Source organism: Rhinolophus sinicus, chromosome 9 (assembly GCF_057876585.1).
Source record: "Rhinolophus sinicus isolate RSI-liver-muscle chromosome 9, RSI-T2T, whole genome shotgun sequence".
Lineage (NCBI taxonomy): Eukaryota > Metazoa > Chordata > Mammalia > Chiroptera > Rhinolophidae > Rhinolophus > Rhinolophus sinicus.
The window spans coordinates 21839515-21864813 of NC_142509.1; the positions used below are offsets into that span (position 1 = coordinate 21839515).

At 48.2% G+C, this 25299-nt stretch overlaps 2 protein-coding genes across 17 annotated transcripts in view; one reads left to right on the forward strand and one right to left on the reverse strand.

Moving 5' to 3' along the window:
* The window catches only part of LOC109453394 (uncharacterized), a 29756-nt gene extending 18976 nt beyond the window's left edge, over positions 1–10780 (forward strand). For 2 of the 5 annotated variants that reach the window (XM_088800938.1, XM_088800939.1), the window contains 3 exons: positions 727–802; positions 4976–5120; positions 9020–10780. In XM_088800938.1, coding sequence (XP_088657064.1) covers positions 727–802; positions 4976–5120; positions 9020–9124 — 326 coding nt within the window. In that variant the 3' untranslated portion in view covers positions 9125–10780. Of the gene's footprint in view, positions 1–726; positions 803–4975; positions 5121–6732 lie in introns of all 5 variants that reach the window. The other 3 variants (XM_088800941.1, XM_088800942.1, XM_088800940.1) reach the window with 3 other exon arrangements.
* Positions 7176–25299, reverse strand: part of MTMR3 (myotubularin related protein 3) — a 126246-nt gene continuing 108122 nt past the window's right edge. For 6 of the 12 annotated variants that reach the window (XM_074321298.2, XM_074321302.2, XM_019743029.3 and 3 more), the window contains 10 exons: positions 24631–24742; positions 21172–21367; positions 20163–20348; positions 17382–17552; positions 16047–16192; positions 13933–15355; positions 12690–12800; positions 12146–12234; positions 11171–11197; positions 7176–9299 (listed from right to left, as the gene is read on the reverse strand). In XM_074321298.2, the coding sequence (XP_074177399.2) occupies positions 9128–9299; positions 11171–11197; positions 12146–12234; positions 12690–12800; positions 13933–15355; positions 16047–16192; positions 17382–17552; positions 20163–20348; positions 21172–21367; positions 24631–24742 (2633 nt within the window). In that variant the 3' untranslated portion in view covers positions 7176–9127. Of the gene's footprint in view, positions 9300–11170; positions 11198–12145; positions 12235–12689; positions 12984–13932; positions 15356–16046; positions 16193–17381; positions 17553–20162; positions 20349–21171; positions 21368–24630; positions 24743–25299 lie in introns of those variants that run through there. The other 6 variants (XM_074321303.2, XM_019743033.3, XM_019743030.3 and 3 more) reach the window with 5 other exon arrangements.

Here is a 25299-nt window from a genome sequence, read left to right on the forward strand (position 1 = left end):
GGGACGGGTAGGTGAGAGGGATTCTCAGGTCAGGCAGGGCTAACATGCAGAGCAGGACGAAAGTGCCATGGCGGAAGGGCACAGGAGGGCGCCTTTGAAGTTTGTGCCTACTCTGAGACTCGAGGGGTGCACTTCCCTTCTGAGGGTAAGTGTTCTGCCTTCCCAAAGCCATGGTCAGGTTTCGCAGGCTTGGGCTCGACTTCTCACCTTCCAGACCTGCTGCCTGCTGCCTGTTCTCCGCCTCCCGTAGGGTGCAGGGCCAGCTCTGCGTGCACACAGAGAAGGCCCAGTGAAGCAGCTGATAGCAAAATACTGCCTCAGGGGGACAGAGGAAATGCCATGCACTGGCCAGGGAATCACTGCTGCTGACTCTTTTCCCAGGATGCACATACACCAAAAGATTCATTTGGGAAGTTCAGAGGTCACCTACGGCACATGCAGACACAGGCCAGGAGGGTGGTGAGGCAGGCAGAGCCCTGAAGGGAAAGGGCCGCGCTGCTCGCCCAGCCCTCACCTGTGCGGGAAGCGAGGCTACCCCATCGGGACTCCCTGCAGACCAGGGCAGAGCGCCCCACCCAGCCAGGAAACCTGTCGCTGGCAACACTGCAGCCATTAGTGGCTGAATGTGAAGTATTCCACGCTGGGGCCTTCATGGCTGGAGACGGCTGGGAGTCTCTACCACCCCCTGAAAGACCTGACATACTCCCCTCCTCTCTGGTTTGGCAGCTACAGGTAAGAAGAGTGCCACTGCCTTGGAGCAGCGTGCCTGCCTCCTCCGACTTGGGACTCTACTGGAAATCAGGTACGTTTTGCAGTCAGGGCAGCCATTCAAGTGCGAGCTTTGGCAGGATGCCACACCTCCCGCTGCAGGGCAGTGCGACTTGGTAAAACATCTTTCCTCATCGGATCCTCAGCAGTCTCACGGGGTGATTGGACACATGAGCACAGAGATTAAAGCAGAATGGAGAGGTCAAGGCCGTATCCTCAAGAAGTGATCAAGGGGCGAGAACACAGGTCCCCAAGCCCTGCGCATGAACAGGCACTTGCCTAGGCAGACACCAGTCTCACGCTTCCTCAGGCTGCAACTTGTCTCACCCCATTGTCGTGTCTGCTGCTACATGTCGCAGCTTTATGGTTCAGGGAGCTCCTCCTAAGAAACTTAGTAAATTTTAGTGAGTAGCCACTTCCCTCTTGAAATGTGGACTGCTTCATGCATGATGCAGTTCTGGATATGGGACTGTATTATATCCTTATTTTCGTACGGTTATATCCTGATTTTTGAGTGACCTCGCCAGACTGATAGAATCGAGAGTTAGTTCATGAAAGTACTTAAACAGTGCCTGGCCCGTAATAAATCTTCTCGTTCAATTCTCTGTTCCAAAACCTGATAGCTATAGAATTGAGACCAGTGTTTGGCCTTTTTTTGCCTGACTTTTAACAAGTATTTCCTGCCTTCCCTCATTCACTAACCCATGCACACTGGCTCAGTTCCCCAAACCTGCCTTCCTGCCTTGGCTCATGCTGCCCCAATGTCACCATGGGTGGAAGTCACTGCTGTCCCTCAAGGGCAGGCCCTCGGCTCAGATCTGTCCATGGGCTTTTTTTCGTCAAGCCATATATCTAACTAGTCAGTGTCCAAGCTGCTGTAGCCACTAGGTTGAGGAGGAAAGCTAAAGTCATCAGACATGAAAAATTAACTTCCTCCTTGGGGGTGGGGGAGAGGAGGGCAAATTAGCACCAATGTTCACCCCGATACAGGAGCTACTTGGGAAAATCACTGACATCCTAGTGCTTTATATCCTACACGCAGTGGATGAGAGGAGGCTGAACCCTCCTTTCCACGGACAAGACTGGGTTAGCAGAGTCCTCAGGTCCATGAGAAATAACCCCCGAGTGAATGCCTGAGCTGCGTGGGGTGTGTGGAGGCATGGCCTTGCAGACTGGCTGATGCCTCAGCAGTTTCCCAAGTTCCTGGGGAAGGTCTTCACTGCATCCCTGGTAGCATATGGAACTAGGGTTAAAAAGTTTCCATTTTAAATACCTCGACTTATAAGTCTCCAAGGAAGCATGTGTGTAAGGCAGGGAGAGAACTGAACCTCAAGAACACCTCAGGCACTTAGGGAGCAGGGCCCCTGCAGGCCTACAGCAGAGGCAGAAGCAGCAGCAGGCTTATCAGTGTTGAGGAGTGCTGGAGAAGGGATGCTTTGGGGTGGGGGCTGCAGCACAGTCCTGGGGACACTGGGGAAGTGTTGGAGCAGCGGGAGTCTCCGAAGCAACAGTTGCCTGGCTTAGCAATTCAAATGAAAGAACGAAGAATCATACAACACAGGTCATGTCTCGAGGGCTGATGGCACTTGGAAAAGTGGGAATCACCAGCGCACAGTATGACAGCTGGTACCAGTGCCTCCTGGGTGACTTTAAAGAACCTCCAGTTGTAGGGATTGATCTCCCAGTTGGCAAAATACAGTGGGGCTACCATGTACCACTCACTCACATGTTTTCACTTGGATGACGAGGCCACTTGGGACTCCTTTGGCAGTGGAGACAGCAGGACCATCTGAATGCAAGGTTATTGCTTCCTGTCCCAACCTTGGGCTCGAATCCTCACAGGGGCTCCCTTGCTGGAGCACACGACCCAGGGCCCAGGCAGGCTGCTGCCTCAGGTGTGTGCTGCGCGGGGGGGAGGCCCAGCGGGCTCTGCCTGCCGCTCCGCAGCCTGGAGTTAGGCTACATCTTAGGGCTCGGTCTCCAGTCAGGACCCTGTAACTCCTAAGTTGTCCAGTCAAGTGAGGCCGTATCAGTCTCCACAGGACTCGGGAGAGCTCTTAGATGCGCCTCAGCTGCAAGTTTCTTTCTCTAGTCTTAAACCATCGGTGTACCTGCAGACCTGCGTCCGTTTAAACATTTAAAAAAATTTTTCAATAAAATACATATATGAACTTTACAGTCTTCGACTAGTGATACATTTGCAATTTATCAAAACTCAGATCAAAATTGCTTCAAGGTCAAAATTTTAGTTTTATAAGGTGGAAGAAGCCAGGACAGGGGCGGTTGTCTTCTAGTTTTAAGTATGTGGTGCAATGGGAGCACTGTCTGGCTCTAATAGTTCAGAATTGCCGCCGGCCAGAGACAGAAATGCCGTCTCATCTCACGGACAGTGGAGAGGGGAGCATTTGCTAAGCACCCACCTTCAACCCCTTCCTTGGCACATGCTCTGCTCTAGATGAGGAAAAGCTCAGTTCCTCCCCTGCCCACAGGCAACTGGGCTGGCGCGACAGGGCTGGGATTCCAACCCAGCTCTGTGGGCTCAGAACCCCAGGTTCTTTCCACCAAACTCGTAGTTTTGATACTGTCTTTTTTGGTAGTGCTTCAGGGCTTCTCTGCAAACATTGGCTTCAAGTATCATTTTAAATATTAAAAATTATCCTTAATATTTATACACATCCTTAGGATGTACAGCTAACATGCATTCGCTTAGGCTCCCTGAGACCTCACAGTAAGGCCTCCATTGCTGTGCTTGTGTGAGCTTCTCAGGGGTCGTCGATCAAGAAAGAAGACAAACTCAGTGCTGGGATCACCAAGCCCAGCGGCAGCTCCATGCTAGTGGCTCTCACCATAGAATAATTTTAGTCATTATAACCTTTGGATGTTTCTTACCTGATATTTGGAGGATAAGAACTGAAAGCAGGTATTGGATAGTAATCCCTTTTTTCAAACATCGATTTCAGTTTTGTCACCAGAGATTGCAGGCAAACTACTACCATTTGCAACCACTGCTCTGTGTACAATTAGGATTTTTTCTCCATACCATACAAACAAAACAAATTCAGAAATAAATTGGATGCTGAGACAGTTCATAATTAACCCACTGACAATAGTCAAAAATGCTCCCTGCCAATCCCAGTAATTTAAGACAATGTTATGATTTGAACTTAGACAATTCATGCTAATAACATGTTTTTCTGCATTTGAAAAACAAAAACAGCAGATTGTAACAGCAAAACCTTTTGATTTTTGTTAGGAGGGAGCGGAGGGTTCATAGTTTAAGCCTTTTGGTAGCGACTGCTAAGCTCCTTTAAGATATGTGGTTTGGCAAACTCAAAAGAGAACTAGGTTAAAATAGCTATTAATCTAAGTTGTCTTTTGGAAAACCAAGAGCACTGAGGGGGAGGAGGAGGGAGAGAATCTTTTTATTCAAATTTTGTTATTAATTCATTGTTAACCCTGGATGAGTCTTTGCTGCTTTCTAACCCTGTTTCCTCAACAAAAACCAGGGTGTTGGATTAAATCAATGGTTTTCAGACTTATTTTAAGCACCAAATCAGGTCTTACTTGGAAGCCTAATACTGAATGGGCCCGGAGGCTCCCTCCCCACAAAGGCCCAACAGAACAGCATGAAAACCATGAACTGGATCATCTGAGGTCCCTTTCGCCTCTAAGTCAGGATTCCATGTCCTCTGCCTCTGAAAGCCGTACTGATCCCTGCGGCCCCTTCCGTGCCAGGCCCGCCCTCTCTCCTGGACAGACTAAGGGACTGAGCTGATTTATCCCTCGCACCGAATACACAGGTCACAGCTCTGACTAGAGAACCCAAATCCAGGGGCTAAACAACTGTCTGTGGGGGAAAATGACACATTTATTTAGTTTTAAACGGTCGCTGAGGCTACAGCAGAATCAATGCTGTTACCATAGGCAAACATTACTGTCAGCAGCAACACAGTTTATTTCTTAAACAGCATCCAAGCCTCACTGGCTGTATTTGCATTTTTAAGAGAAATCTTATAGACCAATCAGGAAGCAGTTAAAGGCCAATTTTAAATGCCAATATAAAACAAATTTCACCGAAAATACAACTGAAATGCAACTGCTATAAGCACTGTAAAAAAGTTAACTAAGAACTCAGGTATGAATGAAAAAACTAAGCAGTAAATAAAATACAACAGCAGCATTTAAAACTCTGTAATTCCCATTTCAGAGGGTGCCTTTCCCCTTCCCATTCCCCTCACGCCTCTGAACTAGCCCGAGGAGGCCTGTGCGACCGGGCAGGCAGCTGGTGTCAGTGTGAAATGTGCAGCAGATGGACTCTCCACACAGGGGTGAGGAACACAGTGTCAGTGTGGGTATGTACTGGGGACAGCGGGGTTCCTGTTTAAGTCAGAGGCTTAGAAGGGGCCCCCTCCTACTCTTGCTAGAAGCCTCTCACACATGCTAGTCCTGCCCTGGAGAAATCCTGTCAGTAACCTCAACTTAGTACCAATGTTCTTAGAAAACGTGACTAGAAATTGAACAGCGAGGACTCCTGCTATATTATCCAAACCTTCAAACGGAGAGTCAGTCTTTTGTGCCACAGCCCAGGGCCCATTTTTAACCCTGCTGTTAGCTGTATCCTCAGCTAATGCAATCAGATGGTCACTTGAACCAGCTAAATGAAATCCTGCCACAGCACCTTCCAATCAGCCCTCATTCTTAAAAGATCAATAGAAGTCAGGGCTGGAGTTAACAAGTTCAACAGACATGGGATTTCCAGGCTCAATGTGCAGCAGCCAAGGACATGAGCTACCTCAAGGACAATAGCCTGTAATACTATTCTAGGGTATACCCTCGATTCCCATTTGATATTTTTAGCTGGAGACTGTTTACCAGATCCTCTGGCACCATTTTGTTCATTCTCCTTTAAATCTGCCACGGTCCCTTTTTAATTCTTAGAATATTCTTTGCTAACATAAAAACGAACAGTGAACATATTAGCAAAATTACTGAAGAAAAACTTTTCTGTACATCTCATTAGAGAAGCCCAATGGATTAGGCAGCCCTGTCATTTCTTGGACCAGGATGAAAGACGCCAAAGTATAGAAGGAAGGGAAATACTGAGAGTGGCAGGGTAAGAACATTCAGAGCAGCTCAGCCAGTTACTCCCCCACTGCTTCAGACCAGATTCCTCCACAGTGGCTTTGTCCTCAGAGAGCCGCTTTTCTCCACATACAGCCATCTTCACAGGGCAGCTCTCTGCCTTCAGCCCACACTGAGCAGGTCTCACCAGCTCCCCAACTATGGGCATCAACTGAGGGCTGAACCATTAGACCTAAGGAACAATAGGAGCTGTGTGTGTACAGACACTCATGGCTGTGACACAGTTAGGGTTGTCACACATTGGTCTCAACACAGACTGGGCTCCTGGTGGACTGCAGGCTGCCTAGGTGGCACCTGCTTCTCCCGGAAGACAGGCTAATTCTCACACACGGGCTGGATGGCATGTGAAGCTTTCAGACTAGATAAGTGCTTGTGTACTCCAGGCAGACAGTAATCCAGAAAGTGACCCTCGAAAGCCTGCCCCAAAGAGTTAAGGCCCTCAGAGGAGTCCCTGAGCAGGTCACTCTTCAGAGCCCAGCCCACTAACCAGAGATGCTGGGCTGGGGACCCCCGAACTGGGTGCCACTCAACACCAGCCTTCCCTAGGGAAGAACTGCATAACATACTCCCCACAAAGGATGCCCAACAGTGACGCAAGGGAAAGAAAATCCACCTGTGAAGAACGAAAACTAGCCAAGAAGCGACTAGCAGCTTGGCTGGTTGCAGATCTAAGGACCTGTGTGGAGGCAGGAGACCTCTAGGTTAGGCACATAATCCAATCACACCCAATTCCGTTTCTGCCCTGAGGTCTCCTCCAAGGACAGACAGGGGCACTTGCTAGCCACCCTCTCCCAACGTCTCCTTTCCCTCCACCGCACACAGGACTTTCACCGCTGCTCCCGGGACAGCTGATGATCCAGGGCTGGGTGAAGTTATGGGGCCAGAGCACTGGCTGCGCTGAAATCAGGGCAGCAGCAAAAAAAGGAGCCTGGAGGCCAGAGGTAGTTGGAACGACTATTGCTGCTGAGTTCTTCAGGTCAGGAAGAACCACTGATTGTTAGGAGGCCTGCCTGGTTTGCCTTTTTAGCTTTGGAGACATTAGGGGCAAAAGCACCCAGGAACTGTGTTTCAGGGCTTGGGCATCGTGCTGCAGCTCCTTGCCAAGGTCCAGAGTTGAAAAGAAATGTGTAGTTTTCCTTCGCCAAAGTCCAGTTTCCCAGCAGCATCTCAAACTGCTTCTGTTTCAGAGGGAAAAGGGATGAAGAGGGAATAAACCACAGGGAAAAGAATTAGAATGTGTTAGCAAATGCTACCATGCGGAACACTAAACTTTATTCACTTTATTTATATATTTAACAGTTCTAAAGTATTTACTTCTTGCTTTGACAAAAAAATGAAAAATATAGGAGCACTGACTCCTCTTTAGGAGAAAAGGGTTATATGTACAGCTACGGAGAGTTACGGTTCCTCTTTTACATACAAAGAAAAATATTAATAAAAAAGTGCTTCATTGATCAAAAAAGGGCTAAGAGCTGCAAGCATTTATTCACACTGTACATCAGACCCAAGAAACCCGTATCATAACCTCTTGGCACCTGTCATTAGGAACTGCACAATCTTCAATTAGACTGACTTCTCCCTACCTGCACGGGCAGACCACACAGAGTGCGGAGAAGAACTACACCCTGTTTCACTAAATTCAAATTCTGAGCAACCTGCTGCCACTGGGAAGTTGGAGACATGCTCAGACGCTCTTGGCTTTGCTGGACTAACAGCCCCAAGGAAGGCTTCTGGCCACGTCTTAACCACACCCAGGCACACACAGAAGCCACCTTCCTGAGACACAACTTGCCCTTGGCCAGGGAACTGCTTCCAAAGGGTCACACGAGCTCCCTGGTCTCACCCCCACCGCTCACCCCACAATCCGCCCTGTTACCAGTTAGCAGCTTTTAGCAGAGCCAAGCATGGCCCTTCCCCTGAGAGGGAGGGCAGGCACAAAACATGGATGCCAAGATTCCAAAGCACAAACCTAAACTCCTCTCTACCCCTTGCCCATAACCCCCTCCACCACAAATATTCTTGATTTAAGGCTCTTTTTGGACCACATCAAAGCTTACTGAGGGAAGGTGTCCCCCACTGCAAATGGGCTGTGCCACTCTAAGGACTGCAGAGTCACCGTGGACCCTCACTGCTGGCCAGCAGCACAGGAACAGGGCAGGGGGATTGCTGGGCCCTCCCTGCTGCCCCAGGGCAGGAGGGAGGCTGATTGTATGGGACATGCTCCCTTTTCCAGAGGCTTGCACTCTAAAAGGCTGATTCTGTCCCGTAAGGGAGAGGTCCATGATTTGTTTGGTATGGGAATGGGGAATTTTTGGAACCCTGAGTCTGGATTTCCCTGTGCTAGCCGAGGAAGAGAGATTGTTTGGGGCCCCAGAAGGGGCTTCCAGGTGCCTGGGCTCAGGGCAGGCTTTGGCCTTGGCCACAGCAACAGGACACTGCACTCTGGCCTGTCTGACTTTATGCCTGAGGGTGGGAAGCAGTCCACAGCCTGGCCTAGGGAGACACCACTAACGACAGTGAAGGGAGCTAGACAATCCGGGTCAAATTAAAAACAGCATTCCATGGGGACAACATGCTGGCCACCCACCCCCAGCCCCTCTCACTTGCCTCAGAAGAGCATACACCTTCCTTCCCCAAAGGGGGCCTTTTACTATAATCCATTTACTATGCACCCCTCCCTCCAATGCCAATGCCATGTATCTGTCTGTGGAATGGGACTGGCCCAGTCCCTCGCAGAGGGAGGGGCTCTTAGGGAAGATGCTCCCAGCCTCGTCACAGTAAAGGTTTTTCCAACCAGCTCTGATGTGATGGTGGCATGAGGAATGGTCACAAATGGCAGCACTGGCCTTCTTCCCTTTCTCAGGCCCCCTCTCATCCTGAGGAACCAAGCCAACCCTCAGTGTCACCTAACAGGCACCTCAATAGTTACAGGCAGCCTGGCAACCTCTGGTCTTGCATTCAAACCAAAAATTCTTTTCTAAAAGACAACCAGGGGACTTTTTCCTTTTGGGAAGGCAGAGGGAGGATGGAAAAGGGAGAGAAAAAAACAGGAAAGAAAAATCAATCTACAATCCAGTGGTACATCCCAAATTTCTGTCACTCTGCACAGGTGGTTCCACGCCCCCATTCCAAAGTGCACGGGCCTCTCAGTCTGCCCAGGCTATGGGCCTGTCAGAGGAACAGCAGCTCGGCCTCTGCCCGCCCAGGTCACTGAGCTTCAGTTTGAAGTGGCAGCAATGGGCTTATCCAGTTCAAGGTCAATGCTGGAGCTCGTGGGATGTAGGCTGCTATAGCAAGACTTGCACACGCGGCTGGGTTCAAAGAGCTGCTGGCTGGGAACTGGAACCTTCTGGTTACAGCAACTGGAGCAGAATACGTTCCCACAATTCCTTGAGATGAGAAGAAACAAAACAATGTTAGTTTCAGTAGCAGGTATGGGTTGCGGAAACCAACGTCAGAAGACAGAACTTTGCTGTATGTAACTCGAATGTGCTGGCGACTCCTCTAAGAGTGAACACGTCCATCTGTGTAGCCATGGAAAAGCCAGGCAGGGAGCGGCTCCCTACCTAGCACAGTCACACACCACTTTCACTTGGCTGCCTCATCACTATGACTCAAGGTTACCAGATGTACAGATGCTGCTCCCGAGAGATCTGTGAGGACAAAGGGGCCCCCAGCAGAAGCAGCTGCCAGCTCCGTGGGGAAGTCGGCCCGGGAAAAGCCAGTGGCCACACCGACCTGAGCAATGGTGTCTGGAGAGGCCAGAGTCTAATGGAACTGCCTCCAAGCCCCTCAGAGGAGAGAAACTACCCAGCCCGGCTGGGGAGTGAGGAGCCTTACCCAAAGGGCTCCTTCCCCAGAGGCTCAGAGGCAGCAAAATGGAGAATAGACTGCTGCCATCTAGGACCGCTCTCTGCTGCCAGCATGCAAAGCCAGGACACAAGCAACCAGTGACAGACACATGCTCAGGGTGAATGGACAAGAACACAGATGAACACACGTGCACACACACCCCCTTATTAGATAGGTGTCAGTCGATTACGGCTCACTCCCTGTTCCCATGCATCTCCAGGGAATATCAGGGCCCTGCCTGAAGGCCTGACTGTACCCAGGCCCCAGGCTGCCCTCTCCTTCTCCACGTGAAAGCCTGGCTCTGGTATGTTTGTGTGGCACAGGTCCACACACCCAACATGCTCTGCACAGCTCACAGGAAAGGGAACTGGCAGAGGATGAGTTTCTGCCCACGTCACAACCCCACTTTTGCTGGGCCCTAAAGGACAAATCAGTCCCCATGAGCCAGAGACTGGGAAACTGTGAGGAGCCTGACGCCGCCCACTGAAGACTTGGGGAAAGCAGCAAAAGGAACCCTCCTCCTTAGCCATCGCCACTCACTACCTTTCCATTTATACTCCTCACAATGCAAACCCACTGCTGGATTAAGGAGCACTTAGGCACGAAGGAAACAATACTGAATACCCTTTTGGGACAAAAGAATACCACAAAGGGAAAAGGCCAGACACGGCAATGGAAGGACAGAGAACTAAAACACACAAAACCTCATATTCTAGAACGCAGGAAGTACTTCACAACTCTGTTTCTGAAAAGCATGAGTCAGCAAGAACCTGTGGTTACACAGAAAAATTACCTAAATCTATTTTTAAATATCTACATCTACTAAATGTACCAACTGGAGTTCATTCAGCTCAAACGCCTGACATAAATAAAATCATCAGTTAAGCTTTTCAACCTGACTTCTTTGGGGGATCCTGCCAGACCCTAAATGGAGTTTTTCCTTTAAGTCTTCCATGTTAAAACAGTTCTCTGGAAAGACCACCTCTGTTCAGTTCTGGTCTCTTAAAAAAAAAAAGGGCGGGGGTGAGGGGGGAGTAATGCTGTTCGACTTAGAAGTCATTAGCAGCTTCTGGCATCTCAATGAACGACTGGCCCGCAAGAAATGGCTCTAAAAACCCACCAGGCTACCTCACAACATCAGCTCCTGCTGGAGCACGGCTTCTCGTCACAAACAAGGTGACTCGGCTGACCTGTGCAGTCAGGAGGGGAGTACAGGGCTGCAGCCCGACTCAGCCCTAATGGTCTCCTCAGCCAGCTGCTCTGGTTCTCCCCCAAGCCCCCTGCCTGCCTGTGCTCCCGGCCCCAAGCTTCATCCCACTGAGTGCAGAGAAGGGGAAATGGCAGCGTTAGTGTGGAGAAGTTATTGTAGATGTGCAGACATCACAGACAGGTTGTTGCAAATGCTCACCACGTTTCATCAACACGGTCAGTGTCCCTGCAAGGAGGGGAGAAACAGCTCAGAGGAGAAGCCAACCGAAGACATTGGGCTTGGGGTGCGGGGTGGGGAGATACACAGTTCTAGAAACATCATTACCAGACAAAGAGGTGGTTTCACTCAGGCGTGAGCTATGCCACCGTTCAGATAAACTTCCTTTCCCAAGAACACTGAACATCCTCCAGTCACCAGCACAGCTGGGGCAAAGCATCCCCAGTAACTCGCTACCCAACTGGGAGGGAGGGAGGGAGGGAGGGAGGGAGGGAGGGAGGGGAGGGAAGGGGGGGGAGGGAGGGAGGGAGGGAGGGAGGGGGGGAGGGAGGGAGGGAGGGAGGGAGGGAGGGGGGGAGGGAGGGAGGGGGGGAGGGAGAGAGGGAGGAGGGAGGGAGGGAGGAGGGAGGGAGGGAGGGGGGAGGGAGGGAGGGGGGAGCACTAAGGATGTAAGACTATGTCCTCAGCTGTCACACTCCTCCCCCCAGCTAGTTCTGCTCACTACTGGCACAAGGAAAAGAAGTGTGGGGTCAGGGAGCAGGGTAAGGAGTAGGAAAACGCGGTTCCTTGCCCACAGCAGGAAAACTCTTTTTGCTGGAAGCAGCCGTGTTCAATAGGAAGCAATTTTATTTTAGGAATAAGGAACGGTGGTTTGGGTGGTGGCTGTTGCCCCACTCATCCAGGAAGCGAAATAGAACAAAACAAAAAGGGACATCATTTGCACATTTCAAAATTTGGTCATGATCACTCTAAATCGAAAGAAAGACACCAAATCCAGTTCTGCAAACACCAATTTCAGGGGCAACAAAGCTTGAATTGGAGTCCTGTAGGCCCTGGGGTCTGCCTCAGACAGAATACTGCCAGCCAGATGCCTGCATTTCTCCAATCTACAAGCTCCACGGGCCAAATCTCAGCCCCCACACCCTGGCCCATCCCACCACACACCCCCCACGGCACCTGCAATGGTGCTTCCTGCTGGCGAGCCAGAAGGCGCTGTCGCACGCATAGCAGTGGGCAGCCAGGTGGTCAGGGAGCCAACGGGTCATCTGTAAAACAGATGGGGCCAGGTTAGTGACAGGAAATGGGCCATCCAGGTGGAGCCAGCAGAGCCATGCTGGGGGCAGCAAGAGTCCCAAGGACCATGCTGGCTCCAGTGGCACCAGACCAGCAAGAAACAAGAAAGGCGTCCAAATCGTTCCCCTGGAGGGGACTCCAAACTCCCTTGAGATAAAGTGGCAGGCAGCAGCAACTTGGGTCACTATGAGAACTGGGAAAGCTCCAGTTCATAGAGGCAATGAGAGCGGGCCAGCTCGCTGAGTCTCCCTGGCTCAGAAATTCTAGGCTTGATGGGGAGTCACAGGCGCTGAGATTCACAGAGGCTCAAGGCTAAGTGTGCTATGATGTCATTCCCTGGCCAGGGGCATGGGGCAGCACTGGGGATGGAGAAGAACTGCAACCACAGTTGCATGGATGGCACTCAGAACAGGGGCTGAGCCTGTACCTCCGTGTCCTGTTTATCCACCTGCTCCCAGCTGGCTTCAGAGAAAATCTCTGTGCTGCAGCGAGACAAACAGTTCTGATCCAGATTGCTTTCCGAGTCGGGGATTGAAGTCTGTTGGCAAACAAACACAGCTGAAGAGAATGAACCTGGTCTCCTCCCAGAAGAAGAAAGGGCTCGGAAAAGAAGGGAGCACTGGGGACTTTGGGTGGGCCTGGGTGTAGGGCTGCCGAATCTGTAGGTGCATCAGCCATCAAGAATTGGGTTGAGCAGGTGCAGAGACAGGGTTGAGCTCAGCTGGAAGAGAGATACACAGATCTAAGGCTGTGTGCAGTGACTCGGGGGTGGAAAGCCGGGCCTTGGGTTCCAGGAGGTGAGAGGGGCAGAAGTGACAGGATGGACTGGGAACTCAGTGTCAGCTTCTCCAGTAGGCCTGTCAATCCAACCCTGCCACCTAACATCTGTGTGTTGAAACTGAGTGCTTTGGGTATGTCCTCCTGTCTCTGAAGGACTCTTTGGGAAAATAAGAAATTATTAGTATGAAGGAAAAAACCAAGAAGTCAGTTTTAACTGAAAGTTACTGGATGAGCCCGCCTTTAACGTACACTGCTTCAGAGCCAGGCTTACACGTGGACTTGAATATCAACGCCCCCAATGAAGAGAGCACCTGTTGGAAAACCTCCCCTCAGGCACCTCCACTTCCAGTCACCAGGACCCGTCAGTGTAACTTGGCAGTGCTCGAAACCAATCCCTTTCCCCCATTTCTACTGCCTTCAGTGGTGGACACAAATATCTGTTAAAAGAGAACTAAACCTTCACAGTTATAGCCCATGTCTGGGGGCGCTAACAGTTGACCAGCTACTGGGGTAGGACAGGAACTACAATTTGACATGAATATTTGACATTGCCCTACAAATGTCATTCTGCCCCAGAGTTCATGCCCTTCTTCAGACATACGATCCTCTCTCCAAAGAGATCTGACCAACCACGCAGTGTGTGCTAACTCTCTTCCTTATTCAAACTGCATGAACAGGACGCCCATGGCACGTTAAGCAAGGCAGAAATGAAAAAGAGGCAGGATGCCATTCACGTGGCTGAGGCTGACCTCCAGCCTTTCCCAACAGCGGTGCCGTGGACCTTCCCGATTGTCAGAAATCTGCACTAATCACCACGCACCAGGCACCAAGCGTCCTCAGCCTCAGTGGGCCCGGTCTCCTCGCGCAGCTATGGAGCACGGGATACTCACCACTTCATCCCCAAAGTCCCCATTGAAGCGTAGGGAGCTGGTCAGGTACTGGCTCTCCAGGCGACTCCTCAGCTCCTGCACTTGTTTCTTCAAGGTCTCCACTTCCTGCTGGTGGCCTGACTCAATCTGACGCAGGCGCTGCTGGATAGTGTCCGTGTACACAGCCATGCCATCATCGTCCAGGTGGCTGCGAGAAGGCTGGTCAGGGCTGCCAGTTGCAGACGGCCTCCCTGACTGGCTGTGCAGCCACTTGTGGTGCAAGTTCCTTGAGTGTAAGTGGGCAGAACTGCAGCTTATAGCAGACAGCTGGCGACTCAGTGAGTCCTTGCTTCTACCCACCTCGCCATTGGCGCAGTGCCCGTTGGGGGTGGGGGACTTCTGGAGGGTGCTAAGCCCTGGGGGCTGCTCTGGGGCCTTATTTTCCATCTCTGGGGCACCATTGCACACGAGCCCCTCTTTACTTTCGGCTACCGGCAAGGCACAAGAAGAATGCGCTGGGCCGCGGGCACTGCCAGGGGAAGTCCTATGCACCACAGGTCCCACTTGAGGCCTCTCAGCCAGGCTCCTCTCCGAAGGCCTGGGCTCCATGGCTTCAGGAAGCATGTCCTTGCCACTAAACCTGTCACTGTTTAGCAGGTAAGGTCTGTGATGGCCTTGGGGCCCACCTTCTGACTTCATTTTATCTTCCATTAACATGTCCATGGGACTGTCTATGTTTGGTCCTCTGGCCTCAAATGAGACTTGGGAGGGCAGCAGAGAACTTGATTGTGAGGTACCATAACCAATGTTTGCATCTACTGGGATCGGAAGATTTGCTTCCTCCCTGTCCTCTGCGATAGCTCCTATTTGAGGCTGCTCCACAGGGACCTCCTGGGCGTCGGCTCCTCCGGGGGGCTCCTGGAGAGAACTGGGAAGGACACTGTGCCCACCCTGCTGCTCAGGAATACCCTGTGAGAAGAGAGAAAGGCTGGTGCCCGGAGGGCTCCTCAGAGCAGCAGCATCCAGTGCTGGTGCTGGCTGGAGTTCAGTGCCTGAGCCCTCAGGAGCCTTGCCCCTGCTCTCTTTTCCTAAGAGAGCCTCCTCTTTCCCCTCCTGCAGCTCGATGCTCCCTCTGTGGGCAGGCTCCTCTACCCCAACTTCCTCTTTGGTGGCCTCTTGCAAAATGTTCTCCATCTGCCCCTCGGCCACTCCAGCTGCAACAGACAGCTCAGCGCCACCCAGCACTTTGGTTGGCTTCCCCAAGCCGTCAGGATCAAAAGGCTCCTCTCCAGGGCCAGCCAGGCTGCTCAGTTCTAGCGAGCGTCTGTGCTGGTGCTCCTGCCACTTCTCATTCAGGCTGGGGTCGCTACTGCGCCGGCTGGCGAGAGGCACTGTGTTGTCGCAGGCTGTGGTCAAATTGTCAAATGATCTAGTCTTTGGTAGCCTAGAAGAAAGGAATTTGGGGGAAATGAGACTCTGAAGCTGTTCAGAGGGGGCGTAGGAGACAAGAGGTTTTAACAGGTTGTTGTTTCATAATTGGGTCCATTATAGCTACTCAAGGAGCTATGGCATCTCTGAAGTGCGGCTCAGACTGCTGGAAAGGCAAAGCCTCCAGCACCAATCCATCTTCAAGTCTGCAGATTTCCTCCTGCACCGCCCTACCCCATGCCCAGTACATACAAATAAGCTAAGAGCAAATGCCATTTTAAAGAGACATTCTGTATGATACTGCTGTGTTTCTCAACTAGTGGCAAAGGAAAGTAGTGTTGCTAATTTCCTGATATTACATTATTTTAAATTAATTTGTTTATCACTCTGAATTCAATAAAGCTAATTCAGTGGCTGAAACTCAAGCCAGAGGCTCACAAGGAAGCCAGGAGATTTGCTCCGTCACTGAGAAATTGCTCAGCGCATAGAGAAGAGGGATGTAGTGACAGGGCCCAAACACCCATCAGGAAATTAGGCTCGTATGGCCTTGAACCCCAGAACCCTTATACCTTCCCTAAGAAAATTTCAGAGACCTAAGAAAACATGTGGAGCCAGCCAATGTCATGATCTCTGACCCACCCTGGGCGTGCCCTGACAGAGGGATACAACGCACAGGACTTGAGGCCTGGCATCGACCCTGGGCTCACCGGCTCAGGAGCGGATCATCAGGGCTGCTGCCAGGCGCTGGGTACGGCGCACAGCTGTCATCCACGGGGGTGGACGGGGATGGGCAGGGCAGGTATACTGCACTCCACAGCATCAGGTTACGCACGTGGCACACAGGGTACAGCACCTGAGAGTAGAGGATACAGGTTTAAACAAGTCCCAACAAGTCTTTTAGAAATGTCTAGAAATGAGGGTCAAGAACAAGTACCAAAGATGGACCACCCAACAGGTCTTGGCAAATCTCCAAAGGGAGTTACCATCAGTGGATACAGGTCTACCTCTCAAGAGGGTCTATAAAGGATTAGAGACTTTTTGGCAACATTTTTTTTTCACCTGAGAGCCTCTTGTAGGCATGAACAGGTAAAGGATTTTTTGAAAATCCATTTCTTTATTGAAAGGCTGACTTTCAATAGCTTAATGTGTTGCATTTACTGCATAAGCGAGTGAGTCATTTCACTAAATGGTGATTGTCTGTTCCCTGGTACAAAAACTTGGCTTCAGAAGACACCGTCAAACCTATTTTATAGGATCATTTAAATTAATCATGTGAAAAGGAGGGAATTTTCTTCCTGTAGTGTTACTTCCCCAGCAAGCACAGTGGAGGAGAAGCAATTAGTTTAAATCTTTCCTCCCACTACTCAAATGTAGTGAGAAGCGTATTAATAGTCCAGCAAAGCAATATAACCTCTGATGAGCCTGCTTTTGACTTTCGAATTTAAGATGCATTCTGACAAAAGCAACATTACCATGTGTCAACACATAGATGCAAGTGCCTCTTTTTCTCTGCTTACCAGAAGGTATTCCTTTGAGGAAGAAAGTCTTAGAGGGCCTACTAGTTCTCCACGTGAGCAGAGAATCACAGACACACATGCCAATGCCACACATTTTTCTGCCCTCTGAGACAGAAGATGCAGGGAGTATCATCACCCGTTGACACCAGAAAGGTGCTGGGGAACTGGTGGCAGCTCCTTCTGGGCTATCAGTGGCATCCAGGGAACAACTTAAGTGCCTCTACCACTCCTTAGACAGAACATACTAGGAATAAGTTAAGCTCTGGCAGAGGTGCCAGAAAAGATTTGTCTAGAGTGGCAAAGTGGAGATATATATTAAACCACTCGGAACAAAAGGGGTCAGAAGCAGGTGAGAGCATCACGAGACATTCTCAAGACAGAATGGTAGGGAAAAAATGGAACCAACCCATCCAGAGACAACAGAGATGACTTCGAGAAAACAGTCACTACTCAAAAAGGCTCGCATCTATCCCCACCCCCAAACTCCTTCCGCTGATCAGAGAGGAAAGGCTGAAGGATACATACGGCTTCTGACTGAGAGGAATACAGTAGATTTTTGAAAGCCTTGTTGCCTGCCCGAAGCAGTGACCACACAGAACATGTCCGTTCCTGAGTATGCTTTTCCCCTCTCTCCTTGGCATTGTTGCACAGGAATGTTCCAAAGAGGCAGGAATAGGTATGTTGCACCAGTTTCACCTACGGGAGTCCAACGAGACAAAAATCAAGCAATAGAGTACGCGTGCTCCGGGTGAAGGCCAGCGCAGCTGGGCCACCCTTCCCGGATATCCCTGCGAGCACTTCAGTTCACACTCAGTAAGGATGGGGGAATCAAGTAAAACCACGCAACAGCCGCCTCCTCAAAACACCAATTTCTGAGCACCAACCCCAACCAGCACTGCTCCTAAGTCAAATGGGCAAAGACAGATAATTGGCACACCCACTGCACTGGGCCTTCCTGGCAGAGTCTCTGAGGTCCTACGTTAACGGCTACCCTTGAGCGATGGAGCATCTAAACTGGGTACAGGAGCGGATCAGTGTGCACCCAAGTCTGAACTGAGAACACAGTTCTACATAACTTTTCATTCAACAAATCGCTCCTGAGCATCTCACATACCCCAGACATTTCTATGGGGCTGGCTATGCTACAATAATCAGATGGTTCTCCTGCCCTCACGGAGCTTATTTGAGTGAGAGAGGGATAACCAATGCTATGGACAATCAGACAGAGGGACAGGGACAGGGCACATGCAGGGCAGTGTGGGAAAGCCTTACTGGCCCAAGACTGATGGAATTGAGAGAGCAGGTCATGGAGGTGTCTGGCAGGGAAATGCTTGGCAGAAGTAACAGTAAGTACAGTGATCTTGAGGTGACTATGCTTGTGATTTCTGAGGAACAGAAGGAAGCCAGTGTGACTAAAGGACATTGCACCAGGAGGAGAATGGCAGGAAAAGAAGCTAGACAGGTAACCGCTAGGCGCCCTGCAGGCCACTTTAAGGACTTTGACTTTTGCTCTGTGTGAAATGGGAAGTCACTGGAGGTTTTTCAGCAGAGAACGACATGGTCTGCATTATGCCTTAGAAGGATCCCTTTGGCTGCTGGATTGACCCTCTCGAATTGGGGCAGAAGAGGATGGTGGCTTAGACCAGTGTGAAAATAACAGAGACAGCAATAAGTAATCAGGTTTTAGATCTATTCTGAAAGAAGAGCTGCAGAATCTGCTGACAAACTGAATGTGAAGTATAAAAGAAAAAGGAGAGTTGAAGATAAAATAAAAGTTTTTGCCCGAAGTAAATGGAAGGACTGGGTTGCCATTTGGTGAGATGGAAGACATCTGAAAGATCAGGTTTTGGGGTGGGAGATGTGGAAATCAAGAACTAAGTGTTGAAAATGTTAAGTTTGAAATACCATTAAGATACCCAAGTGGAGGTACTAAGTGGTCACAGTTGGACATGCGAGTCTGGAGTTAAGTGGAGAGGTCTGAGCTGAAGATGTATAAATGTGGGAGTCACAGACAGCAACTGAAGCCACTGGACTGGATGAAATCCCTAGAGAAGAAATGCAGCTAGAGCAGCAGCCAAGGCTGAGCCCTGGAGCATTCTAACATTCAGAACTGGGGAGGTCAGGAGGAACCAGAAAGGACCAGCTGGTGAGGTTGAGAGCTAAGAGAGAGTATGTGCTGGAAGGCAAATGAAGAAAGTGTTTCAAGAAAGAAGTGATTAAACTGCGCCAAATAGTAATGATGGATCAAAGAAGATGAAGACACTTAGAAGGTACAAACTTCCAGTTATAAAATAAGTCATGGGGATATAATGTACAGCACGATGAATATAGTCAGTAATACTGTGGTACATATTTGAAAGCTACTGAGAGAGTAGATGTTAAAAGTTCTCGTTCCAAGGAAAAAACATTAAGTAAGTATGTATGGTGATTAATGTCAACTAGACTTTTATGGTGATCAAGTCTCAAAATATACAAATACTGAATCATTAGGTTGTACACCTGAAACTAATATAATAATGTTATGTCAGTTATTCCTCAGTTAAAAAAAAGATGAAGACTGAGAACTGACCACTAGAATTGCAACATGAGGGTCAGTGGTCACCTTAACGAAAGTGGTAGGGCGGACACCTGACTGGAGTGGGTTTAAGAGAGAATGGGAAGGTAAGAATTTGAGATAACAAATGTAGATGACTTGAGGAGCTCTGCTGTGACGAAATGAGATGTGAGAAACGAGAATAGCTAGAGGAGGGTACAAGACTGAGAAGAGGTACTACGCCATGTTTGTATGCTGATGGCAAGGACCTGGTAGAGAGGGAACTGTGCCAATGCCAAAGGCAAAGAGGAAAAATGCTGGAGCCACGTAGCTGAGCAGAGGACAGGAGGCAGGAGCTAGTGAAGACGTGAGAGGCAGGGCTGGACGAGGGCGGGGAGAGTGTGTCCTCCATCAAAAGGGAGGGGGCAGAGCACTTGGGACAGATGTAGGGGGTTTGGTAGGCGAGGTGGAGGGAGCGGAAGACATTCAATTGTTTCTATTTCTAACTGCTATTTAGAGCTTCTATCATTGATTTTTAAAGCTAAGTTGAAAATAACTCAAAGACTTTATGCAAACCTAGTTCACCTGGATTCACAGAATAAACACTTGTTTATTATTGTTTTTTTAATTTTAAAAATGGGAGAAAGAATAGCCCGTTTATTAAAGTCTAAAAACAGATGCAGTTTCAACTAAAACTGTCCCACTAGCATTTGCATTGATACCAGCAAGATTTAGAAGGTGCCCAAAACCAAGAATCACAGGCCCAAACTCACAAGGAATGCTTCATTGAACTCAAAAGAGCAAGGAAATTGCCTCTGAAGCTGATGAACGCAGTCAAGCCACTGCAGGAACACTGGGCAACGTTCGTTCAGATCATCTGAGTTCTCCCCATGACCACACCGGTCAGCAAACTTGTGGCCAAAATCCAGCCACTCCATCTCCACGAGGACCTGGAAACCCTGTGGGGAAGCATCCAAGAGACCATTTGTGCTTGTCTATCCAGATTGAGACAGCCTGGTATCACTGGCAGCAATCCCTTTTAACAGCCTCCCACTAAACCCATCAAGAGCCCCTGACCCAACCCCACAGCCAAAGGCTCCACCCCCAATGGGACACATGCTTACAGGGGTTTCTCAATTCCCTCAACAACATTCCATAATCATCTAAAGAGTACTAACTAAGCATTTATCTAAGCCTTTCTTGAGTTAATTTATATTTTTAGCCTCTTTTATTCACATTTTTTAATAAATTTTTATATAAAAGTCACATTTTTTCTCATTTTTAAAAATTTTTAAATTTCTGTCTTTCATGTTAGACTTACAAAGCCAGGTTTAAAATCTTTCCCCACCCCAGATTTACGTATATTTTAGGATACCTTTATGGTTTTTCTTACCTCTTTAACCCAACAAGTGGTTATTTCAGAGTAGGGCTTTCTCTACAGAACACTCTGTGGTGATCTCTACACCCATGACCATAAGCATACCAAGACTCTTCACTAGAAGCCCCATTTTCCTGGAATAGCCAAAACTTTTCCAAGTAGGTAGACTACAAAGGAAAAGATGTCTGTATTCTCAATATCTGTTATCCACAATCGGCTCCATTTTAAGAGGCAAGAACTGTGGTAGGCACCACCACAATTTAGCTCAAGATAAAGGAGCAATGATTTAAAAACAAAATTCACTTTCATTAGACCTAGCCACATGACCAAAACTGATCATAAAAGCCTCTGAGGTTTCCCCACTTATCCTAAAGTACCAAAACCTGCTCCTTGGATGTACCCACCTCTATGGTTCGGTAATAAGGGTCCAGTAAGAGCTTAGCCAGCGCCACAATCTGGGGGGTGCGGTCCCAGCCATCTGAGCAATGCACTAGCACCGGTCGCTGGTCACGATCCACAGCATGCACTACCAGAAGTGCCGACTTCAAAAGCACAGATAGGTGATGGAGCCATTTTGTGCTTTCAAGAGCTGAGAGCCAACTATAAAAATAACAGAAGGGAATAAAGAAATGCTGATTTTTCTGACTTACTTCACTGCATCATGCCAAATACCTGTCAAATTAAAAAGCAGTTCCTAAAGACTTTTCCCTCCAAATAAAACTGCCAAAACAAACAGAAAAGCTCTTTATAAAACATGTACAAGGATGCAGCCCAAACCCTACTATGCAATACAGAAGAGCCTTAGAAATAGGGCCGTCATTAACAGGGCCACTTTTTGTTCCAAAAATATTGTGGCTGACTTCCCAGAGAATTCATGTTTAATACATTTTAGTCCGTGGTAGGTATATACCCAGTAACAGAAAAGTGGTTCTTTCTGGAATCTTCTGAAGAAAATACAGCCACTTCTGAGATGTAAAACAGAAGATATTTGTATTTAATGACCACCAACTCTACAGAAGTTCTCAAAAAAAAAAAAGGCAAAGAAAACTTAAATACAAATATGCCTATAATAAGATGTCAGCTGGATGCCACATTCAAGAATAGTGCGTCACCTGCTACCCACACCCTAACTCCTACCACTGCTCAAGTCTTAAACGTCTATTGACTAAAACTGAAAACTGGATGGGCCCAAGCTAATAATGTAGGTAGCTAATAATGTAGGGATCTAGAAGAACCTTTTATCCACGGCCTTCAGAAAGTATCAGATCCTAAGAACTGCCACTTGGGAGTAATTACAGCTAATCACACTTGTCTTTTAACTGTATTGACAGTTTGTTTCTTGTGTCCTGTCACGATCTTCACCCCCAAATTCACTGACTTCTCTAAAATCCAATCAGATCTGTATTAAGACCACAGTTTAGGGGCGGCTGGATGGCTCAGTTGCTTAGAGAGCGCGAGCCTGAGCAGCAAGGTCGCCGGTTCAATTCCCACAGGGGCCAGTGAGCTGCACCCTCCACTAGATTGAAGACAACAAGCTGCCGTCGGATGGCTCAGTTGGTTAGAGCGCGAGCTCTCAACAACAAGGTTGCTGGTTCAATTCCTGCATGGGACAGACGTGGGCTGTGCCCCCTACAACTAAAGATTGAAAACGGCAACTGGACTTGGCGCTGAGCTGCGCCCTCCACAACTAGACTGAAGGACAACGACTTGGAGCTGATGGGCCCTGGAGAAACACATTGGGAAACATATTCCCCAACAAAAAAAATTTTAAAGATTAAAAAAACACACAAAGACCACAGTTTAGCCCTTCAAACACTGAGTCAGACAAGGGAATAAATACTTCTGCCAGGGGGCTCTGAGAAGGCTGTTGCCAAGACGAGGCTATAAAGGACTATTAAACCTTGGGAAATGAGTGTGGATTTTTAGAACAGTCCAAGGAGAGGGTCTTTCCAGGCAAGAGGACAACAGAAAGTACTGCCTAAGTATTGGTTTCACATGGATTAGCGTGGTCTACCAACCAGACTCTGGATCCACAGAGGGCGGACACGGTGTCTCAGGTATAACTGGCCCCCAGCACAGTGCCTAGGATACAGGGAAGATTCCTAATGTTCAAGTCGTGGGTAACAACTCAATCTCAAGACTTTCTATCTCCTAATAGGTACCGAGAAGCATTTTTTTTTTTTTTTTTGCTGGTGGATCAATTGTTTATTCTCATTCTTCACATAGTCTTAAAAGAAACTGAAAGATAAGGTTGAGGAAAACAAATACTGAATTATCTCCTGGCCCCTGGAGAAATGGTAAACAAGTGTTAGGTTCTCTTGAACCTGACTGGACTATTTATATATACATACCAGCTGGTGTTGTCCTAACAGAGAAGCTGCACTCTAAAATCTGCCAACAGAGAGGTGCTAAGACTCCACATCGCCTTGTCCTATTCTCAAACTGGAGTAGAAACATACTGTGCCCTAGCCCTTCACGGCCGCAAACAAAAGTGTTGGGAGGCTTGTTTATAGCTGGTCCCGCCACTGCTATAGCTTCTTTTTATCCTCAAGAGGCTTCAGTACTGCATTATGACTTGCTGCCAAAGACAGACAAAGCATTGCCTTCTTCTTTAATAAAATCCCTCAGACATTCATTTGAACCAGGCAAGGGCTAATTACATCTTTTTCACTCCAAGTTTAAAAAACAGTTTTTAACAAAGAAGTTTAACATATGGAAGATATCAGAGATCAAGTAGTATTGATTCTATCCCTTTCATTTTATAGATCGGAAAACTGATACCCACAGATTAACAAGCAGCCAAGTGGCTACTTGGCCAAACTCATACAATTAGTGCAAGATCGCCTGAGTCGTCCTTTCTATGCCCCAACTTTAAGGAAGAGAGTACTAATAGCTGGGTCTGGAAATGTGTAGCAGATGCAAGCTGCTAATTCCCAAAGCAGCAAGCTCGTGTCTTCGGTCAGGCTTTTCCCCAAGGACAAGTGCTTCACCCTCTGGGCTGATTGCAACTGATGAATTTAATCATGTGCTACCTGAAGTTAGCATAAGTGGTTCAGCCAGCCGTTTGATTTAATAAATCAAATAAAGAATGCTGCAAAACTTGATGTGGTCATGAGATCTACTGAACAGAACCCAGGGAAACAGCTATGGGCTCCAGCACAAATACCAGAAAAGAGAAAATTCTATCTTCTCTGGCACCATTTCTGGCTTCCTGAAATAGTAAAATAGGCACTTTGAAATATTTACCTGTCTATATTTGTTTTACGAGCATTCCTCCTCATTTATCTTGTATTCAAACAGCTCCCTTGAGAGGAGGGGGTGTTATTTCACCTTCCTCACTGCAAATGCCAGTCATTCATTTTTAATAAGCAATAAAAATCATGGTAATGTTCTTAGTAAATAAGAGAGGGTAGTTTAGAAATCAGAAGCATTTGTGAAAGGAACTGACCGAATGGCAAGTTTAAAGTTTAACCCTTTTTAGAACATGATGAATAAATTTTGACTCTATGGCAAAGCATCCCAGTTCACAGCAGATTAGTATCACTACAGGACGTCAGAAACCAAAGAATTAAATTTCTTTGGGCCAAAAACAATGTATGAGAGAAGGAAGAGGCTCCAGGAAAAACAAGAAGACAATGGTTCTGTTCTGAGGGCCGAGATCTGTAATATGCACATTTTGAAACCTTACAAATGGCTCGATTTTAATCCCAGCTCCTCATTTATGCTGCCATGCTCCTAACAAAAAGAATACCCACAGAGATTGACAGCAAAACTGAAGTTCACCAAGAAATAGAAGGAAATACACCTCCAAACTGGTTTTTTAAAAAAGCAATGCACAATTAAAGCCAAGGTCAAGGTCTTACTTTCCGGGATCTGGCATCTGTGTGCACAGCAACCGCAGAGACTGAAAACTCCTCCGAATTGAATGAATATTTGCCATCCCCATAAACACAACTTCACAGTTCGGGTAATACTCTGGAGAGAATAACAATAAAGAGAACACAAATATGTTGAATTTAAAGCCCACACGTCAAATTTAAAAGAAACAAAATGGCTATAAAACAAATCCGCTGCAGCTGCTGACTAATGAAACTGCAGTGTTTTGATGCCTATTTGGCCCAGTCTTTTATTATGAGAGAAAAACAGTGCTTGAATTTTAGCTGTCTTTGTGAAAAGGAAGGTTAGATTTGTGAAGATACTGACATAAAATAGAAGCTGTTACTTTAAAAAAAAAAAAAAGGATCTATATACTTCCGTCTCACCCCAGGTTTATTTCTTAGGCCTCATATAACCTGTAGCTCTGGAATCTGTTCAAAAAGAACCTGGCAGAATAATGCATTTCATGCATTCAAATTTCACCTTGGGACCACTGTTTTTACTTTCCATCTTAGATCACATCCGAATACAGAGCCTGGTGCCTCTACCTGCTCCATCGGCACACAACTGACAATGCAAGGGTCCCTCCTCGGAGAAAACCAGCATTCAAAGAGTAGGCATGTCACAGGTCAGGACAGAGGTGCTTTGCTTGAGTT